Source organism: Psittacula echo (assembly GCF_963264785.1).
Source record: "Psittacula echo genome assembly, chromosome: 1".
NCBI classification, from domain to species: Eukaryota; Metazoa; Chordata; class Aves; order Psittaciformes; family Psittacidae; genus Psittacula; species Psittacula echo.
Window position 1 is genome coordinate 51,838,376 of NC_137735.1, and position 24,690 is coordinate 51,863,065.

Genomic DNA, 24,690 nt, shown 5'->3' on the forward strand with positions numbered 1-24,690 from the left:
TCCTAATAATACCAAACTCTGACAGGCAACTCCTTGTTGAACTGAAGTTTGTGTTGTCAGGTAGCTCTGAGCCCTCAAAGTGCAGCAGTTACCATGAGTGAATTTTATGCTAGTACATCTTCGCCCTTTCCACATCATCATCGTAACTTCCTTAGTATTTTTCCCAGTCTGTTTCCCCTGTTGTGCTTTTTAATATATATACTGTTAAAGTAATGAAAGTTACTTGAGGAAACTTGATGATAGGGGCTGTAAAAAGAACTCAGAGTTGTGTATTTGATTTGCATGAACTGGGGAAGTGAATGCTCTGCCTTGCTTCAACAGGCTGAGCACGTCTCCTGGAATAAGTGTCCTGAATGGGCTAAGCTTTCCTTTTCCTCTGTTTTCCACTCAGGGTTTCAACATGGGCACCCAGCAACACACTGTGACCAAGGCAGAGATCCCTGACTACGTTCTTTACACAGTAGGAACATGTGTGCTCATTATTGGCTCCATTGGCATCATTGGAAACCTTCTAGTTCTCTATGCATTTTACAGGTACAGAAATTCCTTTTACAGTTCATCCGACTGGCTTTAAGGTTCACATCTTGCAAGAAGAGTTTAATACTTTTAATGATAGAAACCACAGTTTCTTAGTTACAGGCTTCTTCACTCACCCTGTAGAATGTGCAGAAATACTTGACAAAAACTGGTACTCCTGGAAGGACCAGATGTCCTGGAAGGACCAAGAAAACAATGTGCTACATGAGATGAACTCATGCCGCCAGTGTATTCCCTGCTTCAGGCTGATCATAGGATTTCTGTCAGTTTGTTTGCTCACTTGGCTTGTGACAGTGTAATAGACAGCCAAAGCTACTGAAGCTGGAGTATGCAAAAATCTAATGGAAAAAAATAGGCACCTTCTGTCTTACACTGTGATGCTGGCTTTCAAAATCCTCCTCACTCACTGCTTACTGTCATCATACACGTTTTATGCAGAAGGGGCTTACAGTGCTAGAAACGTTGGTGAGGTTATGAACCAAGCATTGGTTTTTTATTCTTAAATGTTTATGACAAATAGTTTAGTTATTTTGAATAACTGGCTTTTAATATGAGGTAGAGAAGAAATGGGATTCCCTGCAACTGTAGATACCTTCATGATTTTTGAAATGCAGCGCAAACTTTCTGTTTTTCTTGAAATTTCTTTCTTTAGCTGCTGTAATAAAAGCATTGAATTGTCAAAGGAGGAAAATCTCCATAGGCAGATCAGCACCTGCAAAGGTGTGAACTCTCTCACCCAGTTGATGCAGACAGTTATGAGACTCAAGGTTTTGTTAGAATTGCAGCAGCATTGAGATGGCTTTTTCAATTTCTTTTTCAGTATTACTTTATCAGCATGAGGAAAGAAATTAATGTTATCTGCAAATACTGGTATTTTAAAGCACATCAGAAAGGCCTCAGTTGTTCAACTTCCTACACTAAAGGAGGTGTTTGAGGGAGAAGAAACAAGTCTTGAATATTACTGCAAGCAGTCTGTAAGAATAGAGTTATTTATAAATCCTGCTTCTTCCCTATATCTCACAGTGTGTGCCAAGTTACCTCTTTTTGCATTATATTTACCTAACTCTGTGAAAAGCCCTGAATTCATACGCTAGGTATCAGGGCATTTTACTTCACCATGCAACTAATACAGAGGTTGACATTGAGGGACTACTAGTTCACTGTTACGCCTTCTCAGTATATCCTTCAGAAGTGACAATCTTAAGGTAGATTTGGGTGACATTGACTCACAGATTAACTTAACTTTCCTGGTGGGACATAATATTTGATCAGATGAACAAGGGCATATTCAAACAAATAACCCTAAGTAAAAGTGACAGGTTCTTTATTATGTTACCAATATCTTTATTCCTCTTGGCCAGAGCCAAGGGTAACCTTGAATACCAGCAGAAAGTTTCCAAGGAGGTTGTGACTCCAGATATCCCTATCAAGTGAGACTGCATGAAGTGGTGAGATGTGGGGAAAAAAACCTGGAAGTGATGTTTGTTTTCTTTGGATAAATTTGGCTTGCATACTGGCTGCTGCTTTCACACTCTTTGGTCTGGAATTCAATGCTGCCTGCCCATCTGCAGATGAGAGCTCTTGTTCTCCCTTACAAGATGTATGTGAGAAGTATTTATTTCAAATCTCTGTGCATGCTTTGCTTGTGCCGTAGCACTTTGCAAAGGGTCATTTAATCAGTGGTAATGTGGTGATTCCTGAGGTCAACAGCCTTTAAAAATTCACCTAAGTGAGGTTCTTTGGCTCTGTAACTGCTTCAGATCCTGGTGTTGTGTACTGCCAGACACTAGCAATATTACTGCACTTATAGGGAGGTGCTCTTGTCCTGAACAAATTCATATTTTTCAAGATAGTTAGAATTCTCCTGATTTCCAGGTGGAAACAACCTATTTTATCCCACCTGCTTTTGTCAGTCATCATTTTGAAATAACTACATCTGTGGATGCAGTAATTTCTTAATGATTGGCAATTGACTGACTCTAAGTAACCACTGGGTAGTATTTGTTCATGCTAGTAAGCCAAGTTATAAAGTTAACTGTTCACTTTGTCTATTTAAAATCATGTTATTTCTCATGTTTTTAAGCAACAAGAAGCTGAGGACACCCCAGAACTACTTTATAATGAATTTGGCTGTGAGTGACTTCCTGATGTCAGCTTCTCAGGCACCCATGTGCTTTGTCAACAGCTTGCATAGAAAGTGGATACTTGGAGATATAGGTACTTTTCAACACTAATTTGTTTCTCACCAGCTCTATACTGTCTGCAGCCTATTTTAGCTATAAGAACTTTGGCTTGTGCTGTGGAGACAGCAGCACAAGACTATTGAGTGACATCAGTCAGCATGATAGCATGTGTTTTGCATTATATATGTCATTCTTTGATCTTACTTATTTTGGAAAGAAAGGAATCAAGATCGACATGTAATCTTCTTGCCCTATAGCTCATAAGAGCAGATGCAATGATTGTAGATGGGTAGAAAAGTTGTATTAAGTTGTAATTATTTTTTGCAGTATTAGTTTAAGAGGGAGTTATTTTTATTTAGAAATACATGCCAATATCCATTAGCATGCTTCTAGGAATCTCACATTTAATTAAGAGATTTAAATAACGAGAGTCAGTTGAGGACTGCAAATTTAAGCTCCTTTCTTTCCAACCGTAAAAAAACAAAAGTGATGCATGCTTAAATTATAGTTGAAATGTGAGTATTAGCAAGTTCTTCAGAAGGCTTAATGCTCTGCTTGGTGCTGCTGATCACATCATTGGGTGATAATTTGCACCAAATAGTGGTCATGTATTGGTGAAGCAAGCCCAGAGACCATGTATTCTTTAGCAGCACAGAAGGGACTCTTCTGCAGTTTGAGGACATTTTTAGTTACGTTCGTGCCCTTAGATAGGATCAATGTAAATTATCATGCTGCCACAAAGTGAAGCAATAGATTTGGGTTGAGTGGCATTCAGTCCTTTATTGCAGGTTACTTATAAAAGCTTTAGAAGAAGTCTGCTTTAAGGTTGAATCTGGTGTTTTGACTGCCTTCTATTACCAGTGGGCTGTTGTCTATATCCACATTGGTTGACACAAGATCTCAAAAAATGAATAATCATTTGACACACGTTTCTGAATTAAATTAGGGACAGTCTAACTCTACAAGATTTCATCTGCTAGTGCAACACCTGAATGCAAAACAAGGAGAAAAAAACATGCTTCATTTAAAAACTGACAGGTTTTTTAAAAGTGCTCCAGCTGGTCTTTTAACCATCAAATTTAAACCACTTCTCCATTTTTAAGCCATATAAACCAAAGCCGTTGTTTTAAACACTCATCTGTCATTAGCGGACAGATGTCTGCTGCAGCCTGTTAAGATCAATATGCTGGGCAATAATCCAGGAAAATGTAACTTTAATTAGATTGGATTTTATTTGAGGCAGTTTTCCATTAACAAAAGGCTCCCAGTTGCAGCCCACAGGGGAGAGTAGGACTTGTTAAATACATATATTTGTATTTTATTAATATTTGTGGGTTTTCTAATGAGCTTTTAATAACCATGAAATTGTGAGACTAAGAAAATCCTACTAATGGGAGAGAAGTACTGAGCCAGGAGAAAACTGGGAGGTTTTTCATGTCAGGCTCTGAGAGAAAACATGCATCTGTTTTAAGAAAATCACTGACTTTGCCATTTTCTACTTCAGGCTGTGACTTGTACGCTTTCTGTGGGGCACTCTTCGGAATAACCTCAATGATGACTTTATTAGCTATTTCTGTTGACCGCTACCTTGTGATCACTAAGCCCCTGCAATCCATACAGTGGAGCTCAAAGAAACACACCATGCAGATCATCGCTGTCGTGTGGCTGTACTCGCTGGCATGGAGCGTGGCTCCACTCCTTGGATGGAGTATGTTGTCTGCTCTCTCTCTCTTCTAGTATTCCCTATACGGCCTCTTTTAGCCTTGCTTGGGGTACAAAACAATGAGATTTTTGATAAGTTCTTGGGAGGATGCCTAGCCACTGCCTCATGGTTGTTGTCATACCAGATATCTGTGTATGTTGCAGAACAGAAACCTTCCTCCCCTTACCCCAGGTCGTATTCAAGCAGAACAAACTGCAGATGGAGTATTAGGTATATATGAGAGTCTGGAAGTCAGGAGCTCCTCTCCACACATGCGCTCACATTCTCAGGTCACACATATAATACGGCCAGCCCAACTCTTGCAGACTATATGTATAGTACAGGGTTTATTTTAAGTGCTCAGTTGTTGAATCAGCAACTGTGCAAGCTTTGAGTGTACGTGTGAATAATGTATTCTATGTATTTCATAGGTTCCTATGTGCCTGAGGGGTTGATGATATCCTGTACATGGGACTATGTAACCTACTCCCCTGCAAACAGAAGTTACACCATGATTTTATGTTGCTGCGTGTTTTTTATTCCCCTGATAATAATATTCCATTGTTATTTATCTATGTTCCTGGCCATAAGACGTACTGGCAGGTAAGCAATGTAGCTGAAATAAGTACATTTCCGTTTTCTTGTAGTAGAAGACTTTCTCGATTTCTTTAGCTGCAGAATCTGTGAATCAAAAATTAATCCTAACTGAAACTGGAAATTATGTGGCAGATCATTAACAACTGTGACTAGACAAATATTTTTATCAATATAAAAGCTGGAATGGGTGTGTGTATTTTGGCATAGGGGAAGAAGTCTCTGGTGTTTCTAATCTTATCACAATGTGCAGTAGTTAATAATATATCAGATAATTTGATAGTTTGGATTATTTATATCTCAGATTTGCAATACAAGAAACATGGTCCTTGTGCATTCCAGCACAGTTTTCAGCATGTATCAATGGGGGCATAACCTGCCTTTGAGCTGCTCTGTAAACATAACATTCCTCATACTTTTTGCCAGTTTTATTTAAGGCAGGCATCCCAGAAAACCTTGTGATTCACTCAAGCATTACAACTGTACACACAATATCTGGCTGTGCTTGTTAGGACACTTTCTTTTTTCTTTCCCAAATTCTTGGTCTAGATTTGAAATAAAAAATTCATCAGTTTTAGACCTGTAAAGTAACTTCATTCTGTTAGTTATTTCCCTCTTAATAAGCACATGACTTATCTCTGGTCTGATCCAATACCAGATGGGATTGTGAATCCTTCCCACTGCTTTCAGTGTCACCAGCACTGATGGCTTTCCTCTGTGCCTAGGCACTTGTTGAAGTTGTTTGGCTTCACAAGGCTAAATTCCATTTTAACAAACATGTTTAGCTATATGCCTAAATTGAACTTCTTACTGAACTTTATATTTTGTCCTTAGTCTTGGCTTTTAAGAATGAATCTTAAAAACAATGGTGTCTTGTACACCCATGAAGCACAATGGCCACAGGATTTCTCTGTGCCTTTTGCTCATTAATACAGTACGCTCACTTTATGAGTATGTTCACAGTGCACCAGGAAAGTCTGTTACCCTGCTGGCCAATAATCACTGACATATATCTTCATTTAACAACACTGATATATAAAAATTGTTATTTCTATGCTAAACCATATGAAACAATCTTTCTAATAAAGTGGGGGGTGTGTTTGTCAGATATGAGAAGATAATTTGATTGGGCCTTTTTTGGGGAAAAACATTAGGACAACCTGTTGTACTTCCCTCTGAAAATACTCTTCTTCAGTGAATGAATCTGCAGGGAATGTCTCCGTAAGTGTTTGGGGCCAGGCTCCTCAGACTAGTCAGGCTGCTCCAGCACGTATCACTTCATGAGCTGAATTTCTGCAAGCTGTTACTCCTTTGCAAAGCAAAAGCCATAAGATTTGATTTTTGCATCCAGCTGTGCCTTTGCTTGCTCCACTTCTGAGAGCAATGAAGGGAAAGGGATGCCAATTTCTTCACCCTCCCAAACTGAAACCCTCCTTATGATAGCATAAGGACACGGCAGTCCTGTGCTGTAGTCCCAGGAGTTCTTCTGGCTCAGTTCCACACGCAAACAAAGCTCAGACAGAATGCCTGGGACCATTTCACTACATGAATTACCAGAGTTTTTAAGTATCAGAGGACAAAAGAAGAGGTAGAGGAGGGAAAGATGAAGTCTGCTTCACTTTGCATATTGCTGAGAACATATTACAGATGTTGTACCTCACCTTTTTACCCTCTTGCTGATGTATTTGTACTCTTTTTCTGTCACAGAGATGTTCAAAAGCTGGGGTCCTGCAGCCGGAAATCCTACCTCTCTCAATCCATGAAGAATGAATGGAAACTGGCAAAGATTGCTTTTGTAGTTATCATTGTGTTTGTCTTGTCCTGGTCTCCCTATGCTTGTGTCACCTTGATTGCCTGGGCAGGGTAAGTGGAAACATCATCCAAAGAGCATGGGTTATTCTGAAATATAAATATGATTACTACTGTACCCACAAGAAGCAGATCTCCCTTTGAAAGGCTTTTAAATAGTTACTATGTTAGAGGTGATATTGCATTCTTCACTATATTCTTGTGGATAAAGCTAGAAAAGGGATTATTTTTCTTCGTGTTTTAAAACTATTATGACTTTCTATCTGCATTTTGGTATATGTTGTTTCTTCTCCCCCACAATACTTTCTTTGTACGAATAGGAGAGTTATCTCTTTTCTAATACCTGTTCTCTGCTTCCTCCATACACTGCTGGCTCTGACAAAGGGCAGAAGATAAGTTATATTCCCTCATATTCACCCCGAGCTCCTGTTTTCCTCCAGCTGCTCTGCTCCAAAGGGACATGTTTTCTTGCCAGCGCATATTCTTGATTTCAAGGTCAGGTTGGACGAGGCTTTGAGCAACCTCGTCTAGTGAAAGATGTCCCTGCCCATGCCAGAGAGGTTGGAACTGGATGATCTTTAAAGGTCCCTTCTAACCCAAACTATTTTGTGATTCTGTATTAGTTGCAATTATCCAGTGCTGACACTGATCAGACACGACTGACTGTGGGTTAACAAGAAAAATATTGGTTTCAAATCACTTCTAGGCCTCTTTTCCTTCTGCAGTGTTTGCAACTAAGTCATTGACAACCATTTCTGTGCAGCACAGATGTTGCTGCTGAAAGATTTTTAGGTTTGATCCCGTTTTCTTTTTTTATCACCATTCACTTTTCCCAGATGACCACAATGGGCTTGATTTAGTGTGTTGTTCTTTCTTTTTTTTTTATTTCATTTTACTTTTTTTCCTCTGGTGTAGAAACAGGGGAGGTGATTCTGTGTATTCCTGGTTACCCTCAAATAGATGACCAATTACTTGCAAGTCTTCCATCTTCTCCAAATAAATGAAATAAAGTATGTGCTGTCAAATGCAAGCCTTTCATCTGAGCAAGGAATCATGTGAATGAATTAACATTTCGTACACAGCACAAAAATGGTCAAAAGGAGTAATAAATATGTTTTCATAATTTAGTATCAATCCATGGCATAGCTGTATGTAATGTTTTTGCTTTGTTTTAGTCGAGCCAACACCCTAACACCATATTCCAAATCTGTGCCAGCAGTTATTGCCAAAGCTTCTGCAATCTACAACCCCATCATATATGCAATAATTCACCCAAGATACAGGTACAGTAAACACATAATTATGTCTATAACTGTACATACAGTTGTGGTTTTTACAATGAATGAACTACACTCATTCCTGCACCCTTATCCCATGCAGTGTGTGCTCCTGCCCTGATCACCCCATGATGGGATCCAGATAATTAGAGCCTTGACTGCATCCATCTGGTACAGGGCAAGCTGTATAGCATGTGGAGCTCCAGATGTGGCCTTAGGGGTGGCCAACAGGGGAGAATGGTCCCTGTCTTCACTTTTCTTCCCCCTCACAACCCGGCTTTGTCCTGTGGAGCTGCACAACACTGTGACTGACATAAGAAGGAGTTGATACTCAGGGTCATCTTTTGCCATATCAGGGACAGCCACAATAGATTTCTCCAGATTATAGGTCCCAACCAGCAGGGTTCAAAATCCCATCATCACCAGTTTAAGAAGCTGTATATGTATATGTTCAATGTTTGGTTTTCCGAAGCACTTAAGTTATTCTCTTTACACCAGCTTCAATACAAATGTGAATAAATTGTTGGTCTTTGGGAGAAGCTCTGTAAGAAGCAAAGAGCATTTTCATAGCAGTTCCGTGCAAAGTGAGAGCTGTAGGAAGCTGGTAATCCAGGTAGAGCTCCATGCAAATAAGCAAGTTTTCTAAATATACTGAAAATACTGCCTTTTCATTATCAGTTTTGCTAACTTTGGTCAAGTATTTGCCTTTGAAAAACAAAGCAGACGTTTCTGAAATACTCTGTGGAAAGAAGCATCTTCTGAAGCTTGGTTTCATATTTGTTTAATTTAGTTGTTTCAGGGAAAAGGATCTCAATTCTTGGCTTTTTCAAAAATTAGCTTTGACTTAAGAAAGAAATTTTACACTACAGTAATGGGGTTCAATGGGCAAAATGTTGATCACTTCTCTGAAACGTCTGAATGGATTTTGCAGACGTAAAATATTTCTGACCCTATGCCTACATAAACAAATTATACTTAAATTCTACTTATTACTACAGATATCAATTACTGTGTATTTTAAAACAGAACTCTGCCAAGCCAGCACAGTTTCACTAACAAATACTCAAACACTATTCAGTCTCCATAAGCTGCATGGGTAGCCAACTTTTCTTGCCTTTTTAATTCCTTCTCAAGCCTCTGACAGCTAATGAATGAGTTTCTGAGCTGAAAGCTATACATTCTGCTTTTTATCCAGGTCCTCTGACTGCAGCAATGTAAGGGATAGAGAGTATGAAGATAACTTGTTCCCACAAAGTAGATGATTAGAAAGGTAACGATGCATTGTAAAAAGATTTCCATACTGTTGCTCTGATGGGAAATCTACAGGAACAGATGAATAGAATAATAATTTAATATAACATAACAGACACTTCTCTAAAGAATTAGAAACCTTTCCCTTTACCGAAGAAGGTCCATTATAATCTCCTTTAATAACTTCTCTAGAGCATCCCAGTTGGTCTCCAGAGACCAGATCAGCCTTCCTTGACGTTTGAGGAAAGCATTAGAAGGAGCCACCTTGCATTTCAGAAAGGTCACCTGCTCTTTGTGCAAGTTAGGACCTGCAGGCATACAGAGTATGGACACATCTAAAATGGTTATGTTTTCAGTCATGTGGTCCTAGAAGGGGTTACAAAGGACTTAACAAAGTATTTTTGCAAGAGAATACACTGGTGTGGTGTTCTTCTGATTGGTTTCAAACAAGGACAAACTTACCTTGCACTTCCCAGACACTATGCAAGCTAAAACTTCTTTTTTGTAGTCGATGTTTCATTTAGACATGTCCTGTCAGCTTCAGCTGAGAAACATGTTCAGGTCCTGGCAAAGTGAGTCACTTCTGTTAAAACTTCTAAAATACTTGGTTTCCAAAAACCTGGTGAAATTAGAGGGGGGTTTTAGAGGGTTGTTTCTGAGGGTTTTGTTTGTTTGGTTAGTATAAAGAAAAAGATACGATTCCATTGTGTTCTCAGCCCTATCTCCAGCATCAGGTGGGCTGCTAAATGGTTTTTTCTTTCCCACCTTTTTTAACCTACAGCAGTGCACTTCGAAGAAGCTATACCTCACATATAAGATATAGCTCAGAGCTTGGACCTTCCAGAGCTGTACATAATGTGTTTTTGAAACACTGGCAGTGAAAAATACTACACAAGCATTTTGCTTTTTATATAATAGTGAACTGCTATTCAGCACATCTCTGGATTTTTCTGCAAGTCTTTCTAAGTATATCTTCCACAAAGGGATGCTGCATTAAAAGTGTGGATGAAACATGGCTATGCTACCGTCGTAAATGTGATAAATGTACAAATGCCACTAGATGGCAGGGTTAGTCGTCGGTATGGGGTTTGTTTCACCCAGGAAGTGGAAAAGCTGCTAAATTATATTGCCTGAGAACTAGGATTTGGGAGCTGGAAACTGAGTTTATTGTTTTGAATGTCTGATAAATGACAGTGAGCTTGTAAGAACAGTTAAAGGTTCTCAGAAGGCTGGTGGAAATACACCCAGAAATGGTGAAAACAGATATAATGTTTGAAAATGCATGTTATCGTAACTAACATCATTTTACATCCTCCAAGAACCTGAGCTTATCTTAGTTTCAGAAGGATCCAGGGAATTTTAATTTAGAACAGGAGAAGTACTAGTCTCTGATGGCTTGCAGAAGTTGAATGAGAAGTTTTGCATTGCTGGCTGACCCATTTTGAACCTGGTTTTATTTTTTCTGGTCCAAAGCTATTATGTTGAGTGATTCCTTATATTATTTCTGCAAGGTCAAGTGAGTGTTTTCAAAGCAGATACCATAGAGTGAACTACTTCAATTGGTCTTTTTCCTACCACCAGCATTGGCTTTTCCAAGTAAAGCTAAAAAAGGCTGGAGTCCACAAGATTTCAGACACTCTCTTAAAAAGTGTTTTGTTTTACTTTTTCCCTGCTTCCTAATTTGTATTTCTAAACATATCAACAAGAGAAGTGTTTATGGAGTTCTTGTGAAGGCTTTTCATAGACCTGGGAGTATTCCAGTCAGGAAAAGCAGTAATGTTGGGTCCCTTGTGATCAATTAAACATGCAGTTTTAAAACTGAAAAAGCAGCTACAGTACACCAGCAAGTCACCTGGTGACAATATGTTGGCAGGACCAATTTTGCTTGAACAGTAAATGATGAATATGTATGTACAGGTCAGTGCTTCCAGGTAATTTCCAAATCTTCTAATAATTCATTCTATGAGTTGAAAATAATTTATTCAATGATGAATAAATAGGCCAGTCTGTTCAGGCCCAAGACTTTAGGGTCTGGGCAGGGGATGAATTACCATTTTGCATTGGTACTACTGAAACAAATTAAATCTATGTTATTTTCCAGATCTTTCTAGAAGGAGGCATCTAGAAATCAGGACCTAAAGAATTCAGATATGGCCCAAACCAAAAACGTACAACTACAACAGCAAGGGGCTTTTTTGCACAGAGAATTGATGTCACTGCATCTTAACACCCCAACAAATCAAGACTTTCTGTGGGGTTTCCTTACCTTAAGCAATGAAAAATTAAATTACAATGGATGTAACAGAAAATGTAACAGTGACCTTTCTGCTAGCACTTGGCTTTTGAGAACTGGTCTAGAGGTTAATTGTTATATACCCCTGCCAACCCTCTCCCCACCAGGATAAAGAAGAAAAATGCTTCTCTTCCCGATAACTATCACTAGAAATAACAAATACAAATAAGTAAGGAAATGTGTACAGATTTTTAATTCAGGAAATGCTGTTTTGTGTGGGAATAAAGTTTTTACTCCTTGGATATAAGGAAGAAATTCTTTACTGAGGGGGTGGTGAGGCACTGGAATGAGTTGCCAAGGGAAGTTGTGAATGCTCCATCCTTGGCAGAGTTCAAGGCCAGGTTGGATGAGGCCTTGGGTGGCATGGTTTAGTGTGGGGTGTCCCTGCCCACGGCAGGGGGGTTGGAACTAGATGATCTTAAGGTCCTTTCCAACCCTAACTATTCCATGATTCTATGAAACAATCTCTATGGGAGAGAATGTCACTTAACTGTGTTAGTCATCACAGAAACTTCCTTAGATTTTGGAAGTTTTAGGTTTTGCAGTCATTTGTTCATAGCAAGCAGAGAAATTCTGCACCTTTGTGTTTCCAATTTTCTGCCAAGGGAAGCACAATTATGCAAAAATTACTTGTTCAAAACTGCTCAATCATGAATAGCTGAATAATCATAAATATTTTTTATTTGTATTATTTTATCAAAAATGTGTTTGCAATTACTATGTATTTCAGTTTTGCTTACTTTTATTTCAAAAGGTTATGAAGATACCATTAAATAAGCACCTCAGTTTATACCTACTTTGGACATCACACATACAGTATTAAAAAACCTTTCAAAACCTGTTATTTCATTCCAGCCCACAAAATGTCCCTGAACAGTCCTCCTAGATATTAGTAAAATTGAAACTCTGGTCCCTCAAGACATCAATAATGTTCTTATGTTGTCCTTGAAAATTCACCGTTAGATATATACATTTCCTGAACCTTCAGCGTGTGGAGGTCTCTGCATGAAATCCTTCTTCATAAACAGGATGATGTGTTTTACACAAACTTGAAGTTCTTGAATACTTTACAGCCCTAGGTAGGCTGTGGCAGACATAAAAAGTTACAGCTATGTCTGAGGGAAGTGGTTGAGCTTCTGAGCTGGGGATAAAAGCTGTCAGCTGCTTTTTCAGCACCAGCCTGAGGTCTTCAGCATGAAAATGAGCTTACTGGGGCTTGGCATTTTCTCGTGTCCTGCAAACCCTTACTGATTCTCAAAACTTCTTATTTTCTGCACAAGAGTAGCTCCCTTTTTTATCCAGCACCATGTTGACAGCCTCCTGCACCTCCAAGCAGCTGGCAGGCATCTCAGCAGAATCAGGAACAATGGTGTGACAGGAAGCTTTCTTCAGTCCTCATCTCCACTGTAGGCATAGAGTTGCAGTTCAGTTGCCTTTGAATTTATAAGGACACACAGGAGTCTGGTATACTGAGAATGGTGATGAGTGCAAGTATTGGGGTTTGTGGGGTTTGGTGGTGGTGGTGGGTTTGTTTTTGATTGACAAACTAGTGACCCCACAATCAGGTCTCTGAGACTCGAATGTGTGGGATCTTTTCTGAGAATAGAAATCATGACTTAAAATGTATTAATTATTTAACGAACCTGGTAACTATAGAAGCAAAAATTCTACAATATACATCAGCTTGACTTGCATCTCAGTGTGAAGTCAGTATTCAAACATCCTCCACTGATCCTTAAGTCCTGTGCATCACTTGTTTTCCATACACTTTGTTGCTGATTTGCTTCTTGGCTCATTCATTTAGCTTTGTGCCAGCATTAACTTCATCTATTGGGCTGAAATAATGGACGGGGAGGCACTGGGGAGGCGTTATACCAAACACAGCACTCTGGCTAGCATCACCCTGCATCACAGTCATTGGCGGCAGCAAGGAGCAAGGCCAGCTGGCATTGCGCAGGGGAGGCTCTTGGGCTCTTCTGCACCATATGAGGCCAGGGATGGGGTCAGGAGAAACAGACCTTTAATATCATAACTGAGATTATTATTTAATGAATAAGGAGGGTTTAAAATTATTTGGGGCCTAGATCATCCTTCTCCCCTGTGCTTGTATGGAGTGTTAATTCCTAATAGGACCTGCCATGATACAAATAAGTAACAATATCTGATTCTTCTGGCCCTTTCCTCCTTTGTTTTTTTCCCTTGTCCTGTGCCTTTGCACAGTGAAGAATTTCATACCAGCTAACCTGAAAGTTTTCTGAGGTAACCTTGTAATTAAATCAGAAGCAATCATATTTTTCAATATATTTTCAATTTTTATTACTTATCCATGCAGCTCTTCCATATGTGTTTTGACCTGAGGCCCAGAAGCCACCTGCTATTTTCCTTTCAGCCTGTTAAGTAGTTTCCACTAGAGATATGCCACACTTTTTCCATGTAGTCTTTAAGACCTCCTCAATCAAAACAGAAACGGTGCTGAGGTTATGGAAAGAGACAGTACTTTCACCATGTGATTTTCAAAGCTACCTCATCAATGTGCCATCTGTTTTGTTTCTTGTCCCATTTTCCTTCAGAAAAACCATTCATAATGCTGTTCCCTGCTTGAGGTTCCTAATACGAATATCGAAGAATGACCTCCTGAGAGGCTCCATAAATGAGTCATCATTCAGGACCTCTCTCTCCAGCCATCAGTCTCTTGCTGGCAGGACCAAGAGCACTTGTGTTTCATCAGTTTCCACTGGAGAAGCTGTAAGTCTTTTCTTGTTTCCATGAAGGAAAGTGAGTATAATGTTTCTCCGACTCCCAAAATAAGTAACTCTACAAATACATATTTAAAATTAGAGAATGGAAAAGGGGGGAGGGAGAGGCAGCACATCTGCATGGTTCAGATGCTTACTGGGACCATGGATGTTCCAGTGAAGTCTTTAATATGAATTTAAAAGAGCCATTATCAGGCACATCCCATGTCGCCAACCACTTCCTGCAATTCAGTGTCTGAGGAGGCTGCAGGAGGGGAAAACAGTCTCCCTTCCAAAGTTTTCAAACCTATCCAAAAGATGTTTTACTAGTTTAAAGTCCATTTCCTGCAGGACAGAAAATCTTCTGATTTGTTTCCCTGGATTTTAACCATGAGGAGTAGAAGATTCCTGCATCTCGGGCAAGGTGGGGTGTTTTGTAAGGCTGGTGATTTGGGCAGTTAGAAATAAAAGGAGCGTCTTCATAGCCCCTCTTGGTACAACTTCCCCTGCCCCTGTAAGCACCAAGAAACCAACCTTGCCCTCAGAGGTGCTGGGAAGGTAGCTCTGGGGAGAGGTGGTTGCCATGGCTGGGGCTGAGCTGGGGCTGGCCCTCACAGGGATCAGCACTGCTCCACACTCAGCTTGGGTATAAGAAACCTCCCAGGGCAATGGCTGTAGTCAGTAACCTTTCACAAAGGCATAAACCACTGTGACAGACTGAGTGTCAAACTCTTGACTCCCCCCTTGAGCCAGGTGGCAGCGGTCTGAGTGAGGATGGGGCTCTGTTATTTGCATGCTTTCAGGATGCTGCTGCTGAGAGTGTGGCCATGGAGCTGTATTTCAGTGAGACTGTAATGAATGAGTATTTTCAGGAAGACTGAGGTCCTTGATGTAGAAATGAATCATCAGGAAAGTGCACCAGTCTCAGACTAGATAATTTAGCATTTAATTTTATGAAAATTAATTCTGAAATTAATTAATTCTGAAAGTTCCTTTCAGGTAGCTGCACCGGGGAGATTTCTGAACTTGTTTATGGCAGACAGACTGTAAAGCAAATGCATCTGAGCAAAAAAGGCAGTGTCCACTGGGACACCAAGCAGTCCCAGCCAATGCAAGCACTATGCCCAGGGTGCTGACATGAAATTCCGGCCTCCTAGCTGAGAAATCCAAAAACAGAATGAAAAATACCCTCAAACCCAACAACAAATGACAAAAACACTTTAAGTGCCTGAGGGGAAAGCCCACTGCCTGAGCCCTAATGAATCAAAATGTATCCCATTATGAAAGACAGGTTACTTCACAGTCCCTGCTGCTGCTTCCTCTTTGGCACATTAACCATACAGCTGTATCAGGTAGCCTTCCAGTTAGAGTGACTAACTGTGCTTTACTGAGCAGCCTTAGCCATACAGCTTGTGAAGTTGTGAACCATTTGGGGGCAAGGATCCTCCTCTACTTTGTGACTGTATGTCACATATCACAGCAACATTCCTAGCTATCACTAAACAGCCCATGAATTACTGCATTACAAACAGGTATAATGATAATTAAACATCATGAAATTACTTAAATGGGGTGTGTTTTGTCACTCAAAAAGTGTTTAAATACCTTGCAGTGGATAAAGTAGTTCTCAGGAGAGACCTTGTCTAGAAGTGACAAGCTTTCTCTGTAGTGTTTCATAAAATGCATCTATATTAAAATTTCTTTTAAATTAAAACAATAAAAGGCCTTTCTTAGCTCAGGCAAAGCCTTTTTTAGAGTACTGTTGTTCATCTTTGAGCCAAAGTGAGCTTGAAGTGTGTGATGGAACTCCTGTGGAGTGTGACGCTACTGCACTGCACAGCATGAGGATCCCCAAGTCATAGAATATTTTGGGTTGGAAGGGACCTTCAAAGGTCATCTAGCCCAACCCCTTGCAATGAGCATGTACATCTTCAATTAGATCAGGTTCCCCAGAACCACATCCAGCCTGGCATTAATTTGCTTGCCTAGGCTCTCATAGTCTTCAGGGCACAGGAAGCGCTTTCGTATTTATCTCTGTATTAGGGCAAAAACCTTAATAAGATAGAAAAAGAGTGACTCATTTTGTATGGGCTATGAAATTTAGCATTTGTCTTGGTTCTAAATAATAAGAAATTTATTATATATATAAAATAGATTTAAATAGACTAAGTGCTCTAAATAAATGAATATATCTCTTGCAATGTAAATTAAAGTTAGATAATCTATCTTGCTGACTTAATTCCTTTCACAGACCACTGATTACACAATAATGCGTGAGAGTATCAACTGTGATGATTCAGTAAACTGTAAAATACCCAGATCATCCTTGAAATATGAGGTTGGTATATGCACCATGCCAATATCCTACTTTTAGAAAGAGAGTGTGTATATATATTATTATATATATATACATCAGCTTGGGTAAACAGAGCACACATACATATCTGATTCTCCTTAAGATCATGAGTACTACTTGTCTGTTTACACTCTTGCTTCAGCCCCCCTCTACTCTGCACTTGTGAGGCCTCACCTAGAACACTCTGTTCAGTTGTGAGCCTCTCACTACAAGAGAGACATGGAGGTGCTGGAGCGGGTCCAGAGAAGAGCAACAAAGCTGGTGAAAGGTCTGGAGCACAAGTCTGATGAGGAATGACTGTGGGAACTGGGGATGTTTAGTCAGGAGAAAAGCTCAGAGGGACCTTATCTCTGTCTACAACTACCTGAAAGGAGGATGGAGCAAGGAGGTGGCTGGTCTCTTCTCCCAAGTAACAAGTGATAGGACAAGAGGAAACGGCCTCACGCTGTGGCAGGGGAGGTTTAGGCTGGATATTAGGAAAAATTTCTTCACCAAAAGGGTGCTCAGGCATTGGAACAGGCTGCCCAGGGAAGTGATGGAATCACTGTTCCTGGAAGTGTTCAAAATCCATGTAGATGAGGCCCTCAGTGACATGGTTTAATGGTGGACTTGGCAGTCCTGGGGTAACAGCTGGACATGATTACCTTAAAGGTATTTTCCAACCCAGCTGATTCTATTCTATGATTCGTTCACTGGTTGTAGAGAGCACGTCTAGTGACATGGAAATGTGTTGGCATAGTTTTAAACAGGGATGGCTCTTTGTTTACTTATTTCCAAACTCTTTTGCCCCTTTTATCTTTTAAATTGCCTTGACTTAAATTTATTCCTTCACTTTCTCCCAATTAATCCATTGTTTGATGTCAAATGAGGTAATTTCAGTTGTATCACCTACCTTGATCCAAGAAGCTTTCTGTTCTTCACTGTTGGTCACTACTTGGTTTTGGTTCATTGGAGTTAGCAGATTATTGTGTGTGTTTAATTGGGGGTGCTGTTTAAAGAGACGGTATAATGTGGATAAGATGCTTCAGTCTTTGGCACAGCTTTGGCTTAGGACTCGCAAATAATGCTGTTAGTAAAGTGCGGCACTGTGTTGTGAGTGGATGCAGATGAAGGCAGTTGTCCTTGGGGCAACCAGTAGCTCAGTGCAGCTATACAGATTTTAGCTGAAACAGCAGCTGCTGAAATAAAAGCTAAGCTCAACAACTCTCACATGGCAGCAGGACTGAGTGAAAGTTTGGAATGCTTCAATAAAGTATTGATGGGCAGGAATGGCACCAGCAACACTGTAAAATATGCACCCATTGCCACTAACACTTCCCTTCATGTGTTGTGTACATCTTCATGTAGGGAGGCAACACATTCACAAGTCATATAAAGTTGTATTTACAGTTTGATTCTACAAGGGAGGAGAAATAAGAAGTTGGCAATACATAGATGCACGAGCAAAGTGATGCAGCAGAATTATGTGCTAGCTTCCCACTTGTGTGGAAGCCTGTCCGTCCGTCCATCCATCCATCCATCCATCCATGTCTAAAAGCTGGTGTGGAAAGTAGTGGAACAATTTCATCACTGATATTCAATAAAAAAGCACCACAAAGTTAGGGATGATGAATGGCCTCTGCCCAAGCCTGTAAATAGAATGGCATGGTTGCCATGTCATGATTGTGCTCCATTACTGGAAAATCAGTGCAGAACCCACTCATTGCCACCATCCACTAATGATGGTTCAGAGAAGAAGCAAGCTCATGGGGCTTAAGAAGCCCTGGGTGTTCTGGGTGTCCAGTTAGGATATATACAAATGTGGGTTTGGACCTGTGCATGTCCATGGTTTTGTACCAGCTGATGGTTATGCAGACTGCTATAAGCCATAGTAAACAGATTGGTTGTACTTGCTCCCATCTTTAGACTTCAGGTGCTATACAGCTATAAGCATAGTACAAACAATAAGACAAAAAAGAGTGTAAAACATATTGGTGAAAAGAGATTAACTAATTTTTCATTATTTCAAAGTGGTTTTTTTTTTTGTTCAGAAAAATAGTCCAGGGTAAGTGGCAAGATTAAAAATCAGTCTTCTCCCCAGGGCAGTTTTGAGGTTGAGACCTGTGCTAGAACAGCTTTAGTTTCCTATAAGTGTGCACAGTTTCTGCTAGAGTTGGAGAACTTTTAGAATTTGAGAAAGGATATACCTGTCTGAAATTCTTCATCATTTGTGATTAGACCTGGAGTGATGTAGAACTTGACCCTGTAGAGCAAGCTCATAAGAAGCTGCAGCCTTGCCGAAGTCACTCTTTCTCAACAAGTCCAAGACAGGAGAAGAGAGATTTGCTCCCAAAGACCTGCAGCTACGATGCAGCAACTGCAGAAAAGGTAAGGAAAAAAAGTCTCTGCTGGGAACTCTCCATTTTAGTGTTAATCTTGCTACAGCACATAATCTCTGAAATAATAATTCAGTCTTTATACCCACCTGTCATCTGAAGGCTTTATTTATCCTGGTTCTGATGTCCTCTTCATAGCTGCCTTTATTTCTTTTTTTGTACCTAATGAGAATGCCAATAATGCCTTATTCATTTTTTCACTAATATGTTGCCTGTTTTTGGAAAGCCAGCATCAGCTCATAGCTCTAAAGCTGCATCAAAGGACAGTCAGTAGCATCAAATGCAAGAAGTTGAATTCTTTGCCTCTTTTCCTGTTTTATCTAACATAGTTCTGCTTCCTCCCATCCTGACCCTTGTGTCCACATTGTGGTAGCCTCCTTTTACTACAAAGTCAGGGCTGCAAAAGAGTTTGACATAATAGAAGCCACCTTTTTCCTTCTTTTCAGAAAAAAACATTAAAATGTTTTATTTCTGTAGAGGGGGAAGACGCAAAAGAAACTCCCAGGTCTCCCTAATAATGGGAGAGTCTGGCAGCTGCCACCCTTCTCTCACTGAAAGAGGAGATGGTGAATACTTAGTGCATCTTCTGTGGATGCATCCTGCTCGTTGCCCAAACCGTTGAAGTTTTGGGCAACAAGAACTTTGTTCCATAAGGAACCTCTGAGGATGGGAGCAGTAGGTCACCTGTAGTCAGCATCTGCCAGAACCGTAACACCAGTTTCAAAATGAGTATTTGTATGGGTGGCACAACGTCAAGCATACATCAGTGCTGTTTTTCCAGGCAGGCTTACAATTTTCTCTCTGTGGCTGGATTGAGTAGCACCCACTTTTTGATGCAAGCACCTTTTCATGGACTTACTCTATTGTGTGTATCCAAACATCCACACCTTGGTCAGCTACAGCATCTGCTTCTGTCCCTTCTGCTCCCTTCTAGCTCTGAAGCTAATTGTCTAGAAACAGCATAGTTTAAAGGAGGAGCTGTTCTGGAAATTTCCAGCCAGCCGATGAACTGATTCCTGCATGCATCTTTCCTGTCTTCTTTCATGTGTCTCCTTAAAATCAAGTCCTGAGAAACCTTGGTCTTCCCTTGCAACTGTTGTGAATAGTATTGATGGAAAACCAAGGAATTCAAATGTAGTGGCAGGCAACATGGGATCATATCTACTACCCACTTCCGCTGTCCTCCATCACTAGCCCAGCGTGTCCGAAGTGGTAGCCAGGTGTCAAAGACAAGAGATTGTCTCCAGATTCTGGGGAACCACCAGCTTTCAGTCTCACAAGGAAGGAGAAGGAAAATAAATCTGAGGTGGTCTGCATAAAAGTACTCAGCAATTAAGAAAAATTAGCCTGGATTCTGGAATTTGTCAGCTGCATAGCTCACAAGAAGGCTCAGATGCTATAATTTGTCCTTGAAAGACATCCGTTGGATTATTTTGATAAATACAAAAGTATTTTAAACAAAATACTTTCAGGCTGAGGCTTTCAGTGTTGTTCACCAAGATGTGTGGAGTTCATTTACATTGAATATTCAAAGCCTCATTTGCTTTTCTTAGTATTTTCAGCAAAGATTCCTGCGTGATGTGAAGTTCCTTTGTGTGTTAGCTAAATGCAATGCATCAATATCAATTCTATCAGAATACACATTTATTTGTCAAGCTCAGTTAGAGTGTTTCACTATGTGGACACCTATTTATCCTCAAAAAAAACCCCAACCAACACTAAAGAAACTCCTCTGTGTTTTTAGATATTTAAGGTTTTAATAGCATTAATTGATTGTTTATGGTTGAATTCCAATTATAGCACTTTCAAAAATGCTCAGTTATGGAAATACAAGTGTGAATTTGGTGCAGGGTCACCTAACTTTTTGATTTAACAAAATAGATTTTTTAGGTAAAGAATCTTACACTTCCTTTGTTTTCTTAAAGAAGACCATCTCAACAACATCTGAAAAATTATGTACGTCTGAATTCTTTTCACTGACTGAGATCAAAACTCCTTAATGCACAGTTGCAGATGGGTTGTCAAAAAAGAAAAGGCATCCCTCAAGTGAAAGTTAAAAAGCCAATCAGTGTCCCCAGCTTGGTGCTTTCCAGAGCACAAAACACATGGGACTGTTTTCTGTGCTGCCACAGAGATATGCTCTAACCCCATGACTTACTATAGTTAGTTAGGATGGTAGCAGACCTGATGTAGACTGACATCTGGAAACCTAGTGTGGCAGCGAAGAGGCCTTTTTGGAAGCATTAAAATGCAGGCATGTATTATGAGGGTAAGATAGGTTTGAATACTTGATTTCAAAAGACGGTTGCCATGTGTGCTCCCTGCATCCAGGATTCATGTCAAAGGAATTACCTGGCATGAAAACAATTTAAAAAAACTTGGAAGTGGTGTCCATATCCAAAAGAAACTCTTCCTTCTGCTGCGGTGAAAACAGCACTCGAAACAGGGAGGACTGGTTTTAGGTTTTTCATTCTATAATTAACTTTGATTTGGAAGAATGGACTTTTCTTGTCTTTCAGGTTGATTTAAACCACTGTTTTTAGCACATTGTCCTTCCCTCCACTTGGATAAGTAGAGTGGCTGGAGAAACTTCATCAATAGGAATCAGTGGATGATTCCTGCTTGTGGAGTAGATTTACAAAATGCTTCAGAATATACTAGTGTCTTATTCTATACCCAGACTGACAGAGAAACAGAGAGGAAGAGAGAGAGACTGAAAAATCTGTTGTGGTTTGTTGGGGTTTTTTTAACAACATAATTGTATGAAAAACAAATATGTTTTGTTCTCTGTCTGCAAAATCAGGCTACACTTAGGCTATGCAGTGAGATATTCTGCTAAACTACTTACTGAGATGATGACCCCTAAATCTTAAAAAGTAAAAACCAAAACCAGCCACTATACTCCCTCTCCATCCCCCCCTTCCCTTTTTGATTTAAGGATTTCCCAGTATAAAGGCAGTATCACAGGCCATGGACTAGGTGGAGACAGGAGCCAAATTATAGCTCCTGATGGCTGTAATCATGCTAGAAACCAATCTAACATTTTAAAAAGATGTTTTAGCACCAAACCACTATAAATCCATGGGAATTACATGCCTGAATGCTTCAAGAAGACTAAAGCTGAATTGATGAGGTTTATGACTAGAACAGAAATATCTGCAGTAGAGGAAAAATATTTACAAAGTTATTACAGGAAGCTCAAACTACGGAGAGACTCAGTGTAGCTAGTTAATATGCATTACAAGTGTATGAAGAGAAATAAATAGAACTGTTACTCTGATAGACGCTTTATAGCAATCTGAGTAAAACTTTGTTGTATGCTGAATTCCATTAGGCTTCATGGGAATCCCATGAAATCCCAGGCACAACTACAGGTTGGGCAGAGAAGAGGTTCAGAGCAGGCATGTGGAGAAGGACTTGGAGGTGTTGATTGATGAGAAAATGAACATGAGCCAGCAGCGTGCGCTCGCAGCCCAGAAAGCCAAACGTATCCTGGGCTACATCATAAGGAGTGTGACCAACAGGTCGAAGGAGGTGATCCTGCCCCTCTACTCTGCTCTCATGAGACCTCACTTGGAGTATTGTGTGCAGTTCTGGTGTCCTCATCATAAAAAGGACATGGAACTGTTGGAACAAGTCCAGAGGAGGGCCATGAGGATGATCAGGGGACTGGAGCACCTCCCGTATGAAGAGAGGCTGAGAAAGCTGGGGCTGTTCAGCCTGGAGAAGAGAAGGCTGCGTGGAGACCTCATAGCAGCCTTGCAGTATCTGAAGGAGGCCTACAAGGATGCTGGGGAAGGACTCTTCATTAGGGACTATAGCAATAGGACAAGGGGTAACAAATTAAAACTTAAACAGGGGAAGTTTAGATTGGATATAAGGAAGACATTCTTTACTGAGGGGGTGGTGAGGCACTGGAATGGGTTGCCCAGGGAAGTTGTGAATGCTCCATCCCTGGTGGTGTTCAAGGCCAGGCTGGGCAGAGCCTTGGGTGGCATGGTTTAGTGTGAGGTGTCCCTGGCCATGGCAGGGGGGTTGGAACTAGATGATCTTAAGGTCCTTTCCAACCTTAACTATTCTATGATTCTATAAATACACATAGTAATGAGGTAAAAACTGCATTTTACTTTAAATGTTGATATTCTCCAGGAAGGAGGGACTTCTAACTTTTCTTTATATGTGGCATTTTATAACCTGAACTGTCATTTTCTATAGCAAGCCAAAATTGATCACTCATGCCTTCCATTGCCAGCGTATTTAAATATTAACCAATACTTTCAAAGCTTATTTAGTTTACTCTGGATTTGCATATTGTGCACAAAGGGTTATGGAAAGGTCACAGGGGAGTTGCCATCAGGGCCAAGTAGGATATTAAGTTTTCTCAAAGAAGGCAGATGTGAAGTGGTTAGCAAAGCAAAATAGCAGTTGCTGGTGGAAGTACTATCCAGTATATGCAAAGCCACTGACTGCCTTGAGACAGCAGCAGGAGCCATTTGGGGATACCATGGCAGAGATTGTCACAAGGATGATGAAAGTGTAGGCAAATAAAGAATACAGTGCACTTAAGTCTTACGTGAGATCCCCCCAATGAAAGTGAGAGAAGTGCAATTATCTGGTACCTTGAGATGTGATAAAAAGGGAGAAATGCTTTTTTGAAACATAAAATAAGTCAGATATAGGAATGGGCTTTCATTTTATTTCTTCTTCTCTTTTTGGTCTCTGCTGATATTTAGGCGTATTTTCTTTTGCCTCATATAACATCTTGCTTTCCAAGCTGTAGATGTTAACCATGTTATGGTTAAATCATGTTAAATCATGTTAACCATGATTTTTCCCTCTTTCTAGTAAATGATTCAAGTGTTTAGAAAATATGACTGGTGAGTCAGAAAATGGCTAGTGACAATGAACATTTCTGCTGCTGGTTTCTGTAGTGATATGCAGTATGACAACACTAAAATTTGTCTCCATTCCAGGTTTCGCTCTCCTCTAGCTCTTTGGAGAAGGTGCTTAGGCAGCCAGTCCTACACGGTCTCCCTGCAACACTTGTGACCAGCTCCCTAAAAGCAGCTTCTCTGCCTGTTGGTCTGAATAGCAGCAGTGTGAGTGGAGGAGAGGGCTCAGGTACTCCACAGACAGCAACTCAAGAAAGTCAAGCGAATGGAGTCCTGGGCTCTGTCGTTAGCAATACAGTCCCTCGCATCATCATCATTCCTACCTCAGAGACAAATCTATTTCAAGAGGAACTGGAAGAGGAAGAGACTGAATTATTCAACTTTCATGACAAAAAGGGCAATCTGCTGGACTTGGAAGGGCTTAGCTCATCCATGGAGTTCCTTGAAGCTGTTGAGAAATTTCTATCATAAGTTTCTTAAAAGAAAACTTTCCAGTAATTATTTTCTTGGCATCTTCTCCACTTAATTATACCAAATAACCAAAGCCTTGTAGGTTAGATCATCAGACTTTCTGTATGTTTATACAGTAGTCACTAGGCAGCCTTCAGATTTATCTTTGTCCAGACCAGCTCAGGCATGAAAACAGGCTTTCTTTCAGATTATGCTGCAGGAAATGAGCAGTGGAA

At 40.2% G+C, this 24,690-nt stretch overlaps 1 protein-coding gene across 1 annotated transcript; it reads left to right on the forward strand.

Moving 5' to 3' along the window:
• Positions 1–400: 400 nt before the first annotated feature.
• On the forward strand, positions 401–24,475 carry LOC308228251 (melanopsin-like; the record flags this gene model as incomplete). The annotated part of the gene is made up of 9 exons (XM_080631503.1): positions 401–534; positions 2,621–2,754; positions 4,225–4,428; positions 4,854–5,025; positions 6,724–6,879; positions 8,001–8,108; positions 14,217–14,391; positions 18,955–19,104; positions 24,086–24,475. 9 exons carry the CDS (start codon positions 401–403, stop codon positions 24,473–24,475), a joined length of 1,623 nt encoding a protein of 540 aa, XP_080487629.1.
• Between the last annotated feature and the right edge of the window lie 215 nt (positions 24,476–24,690).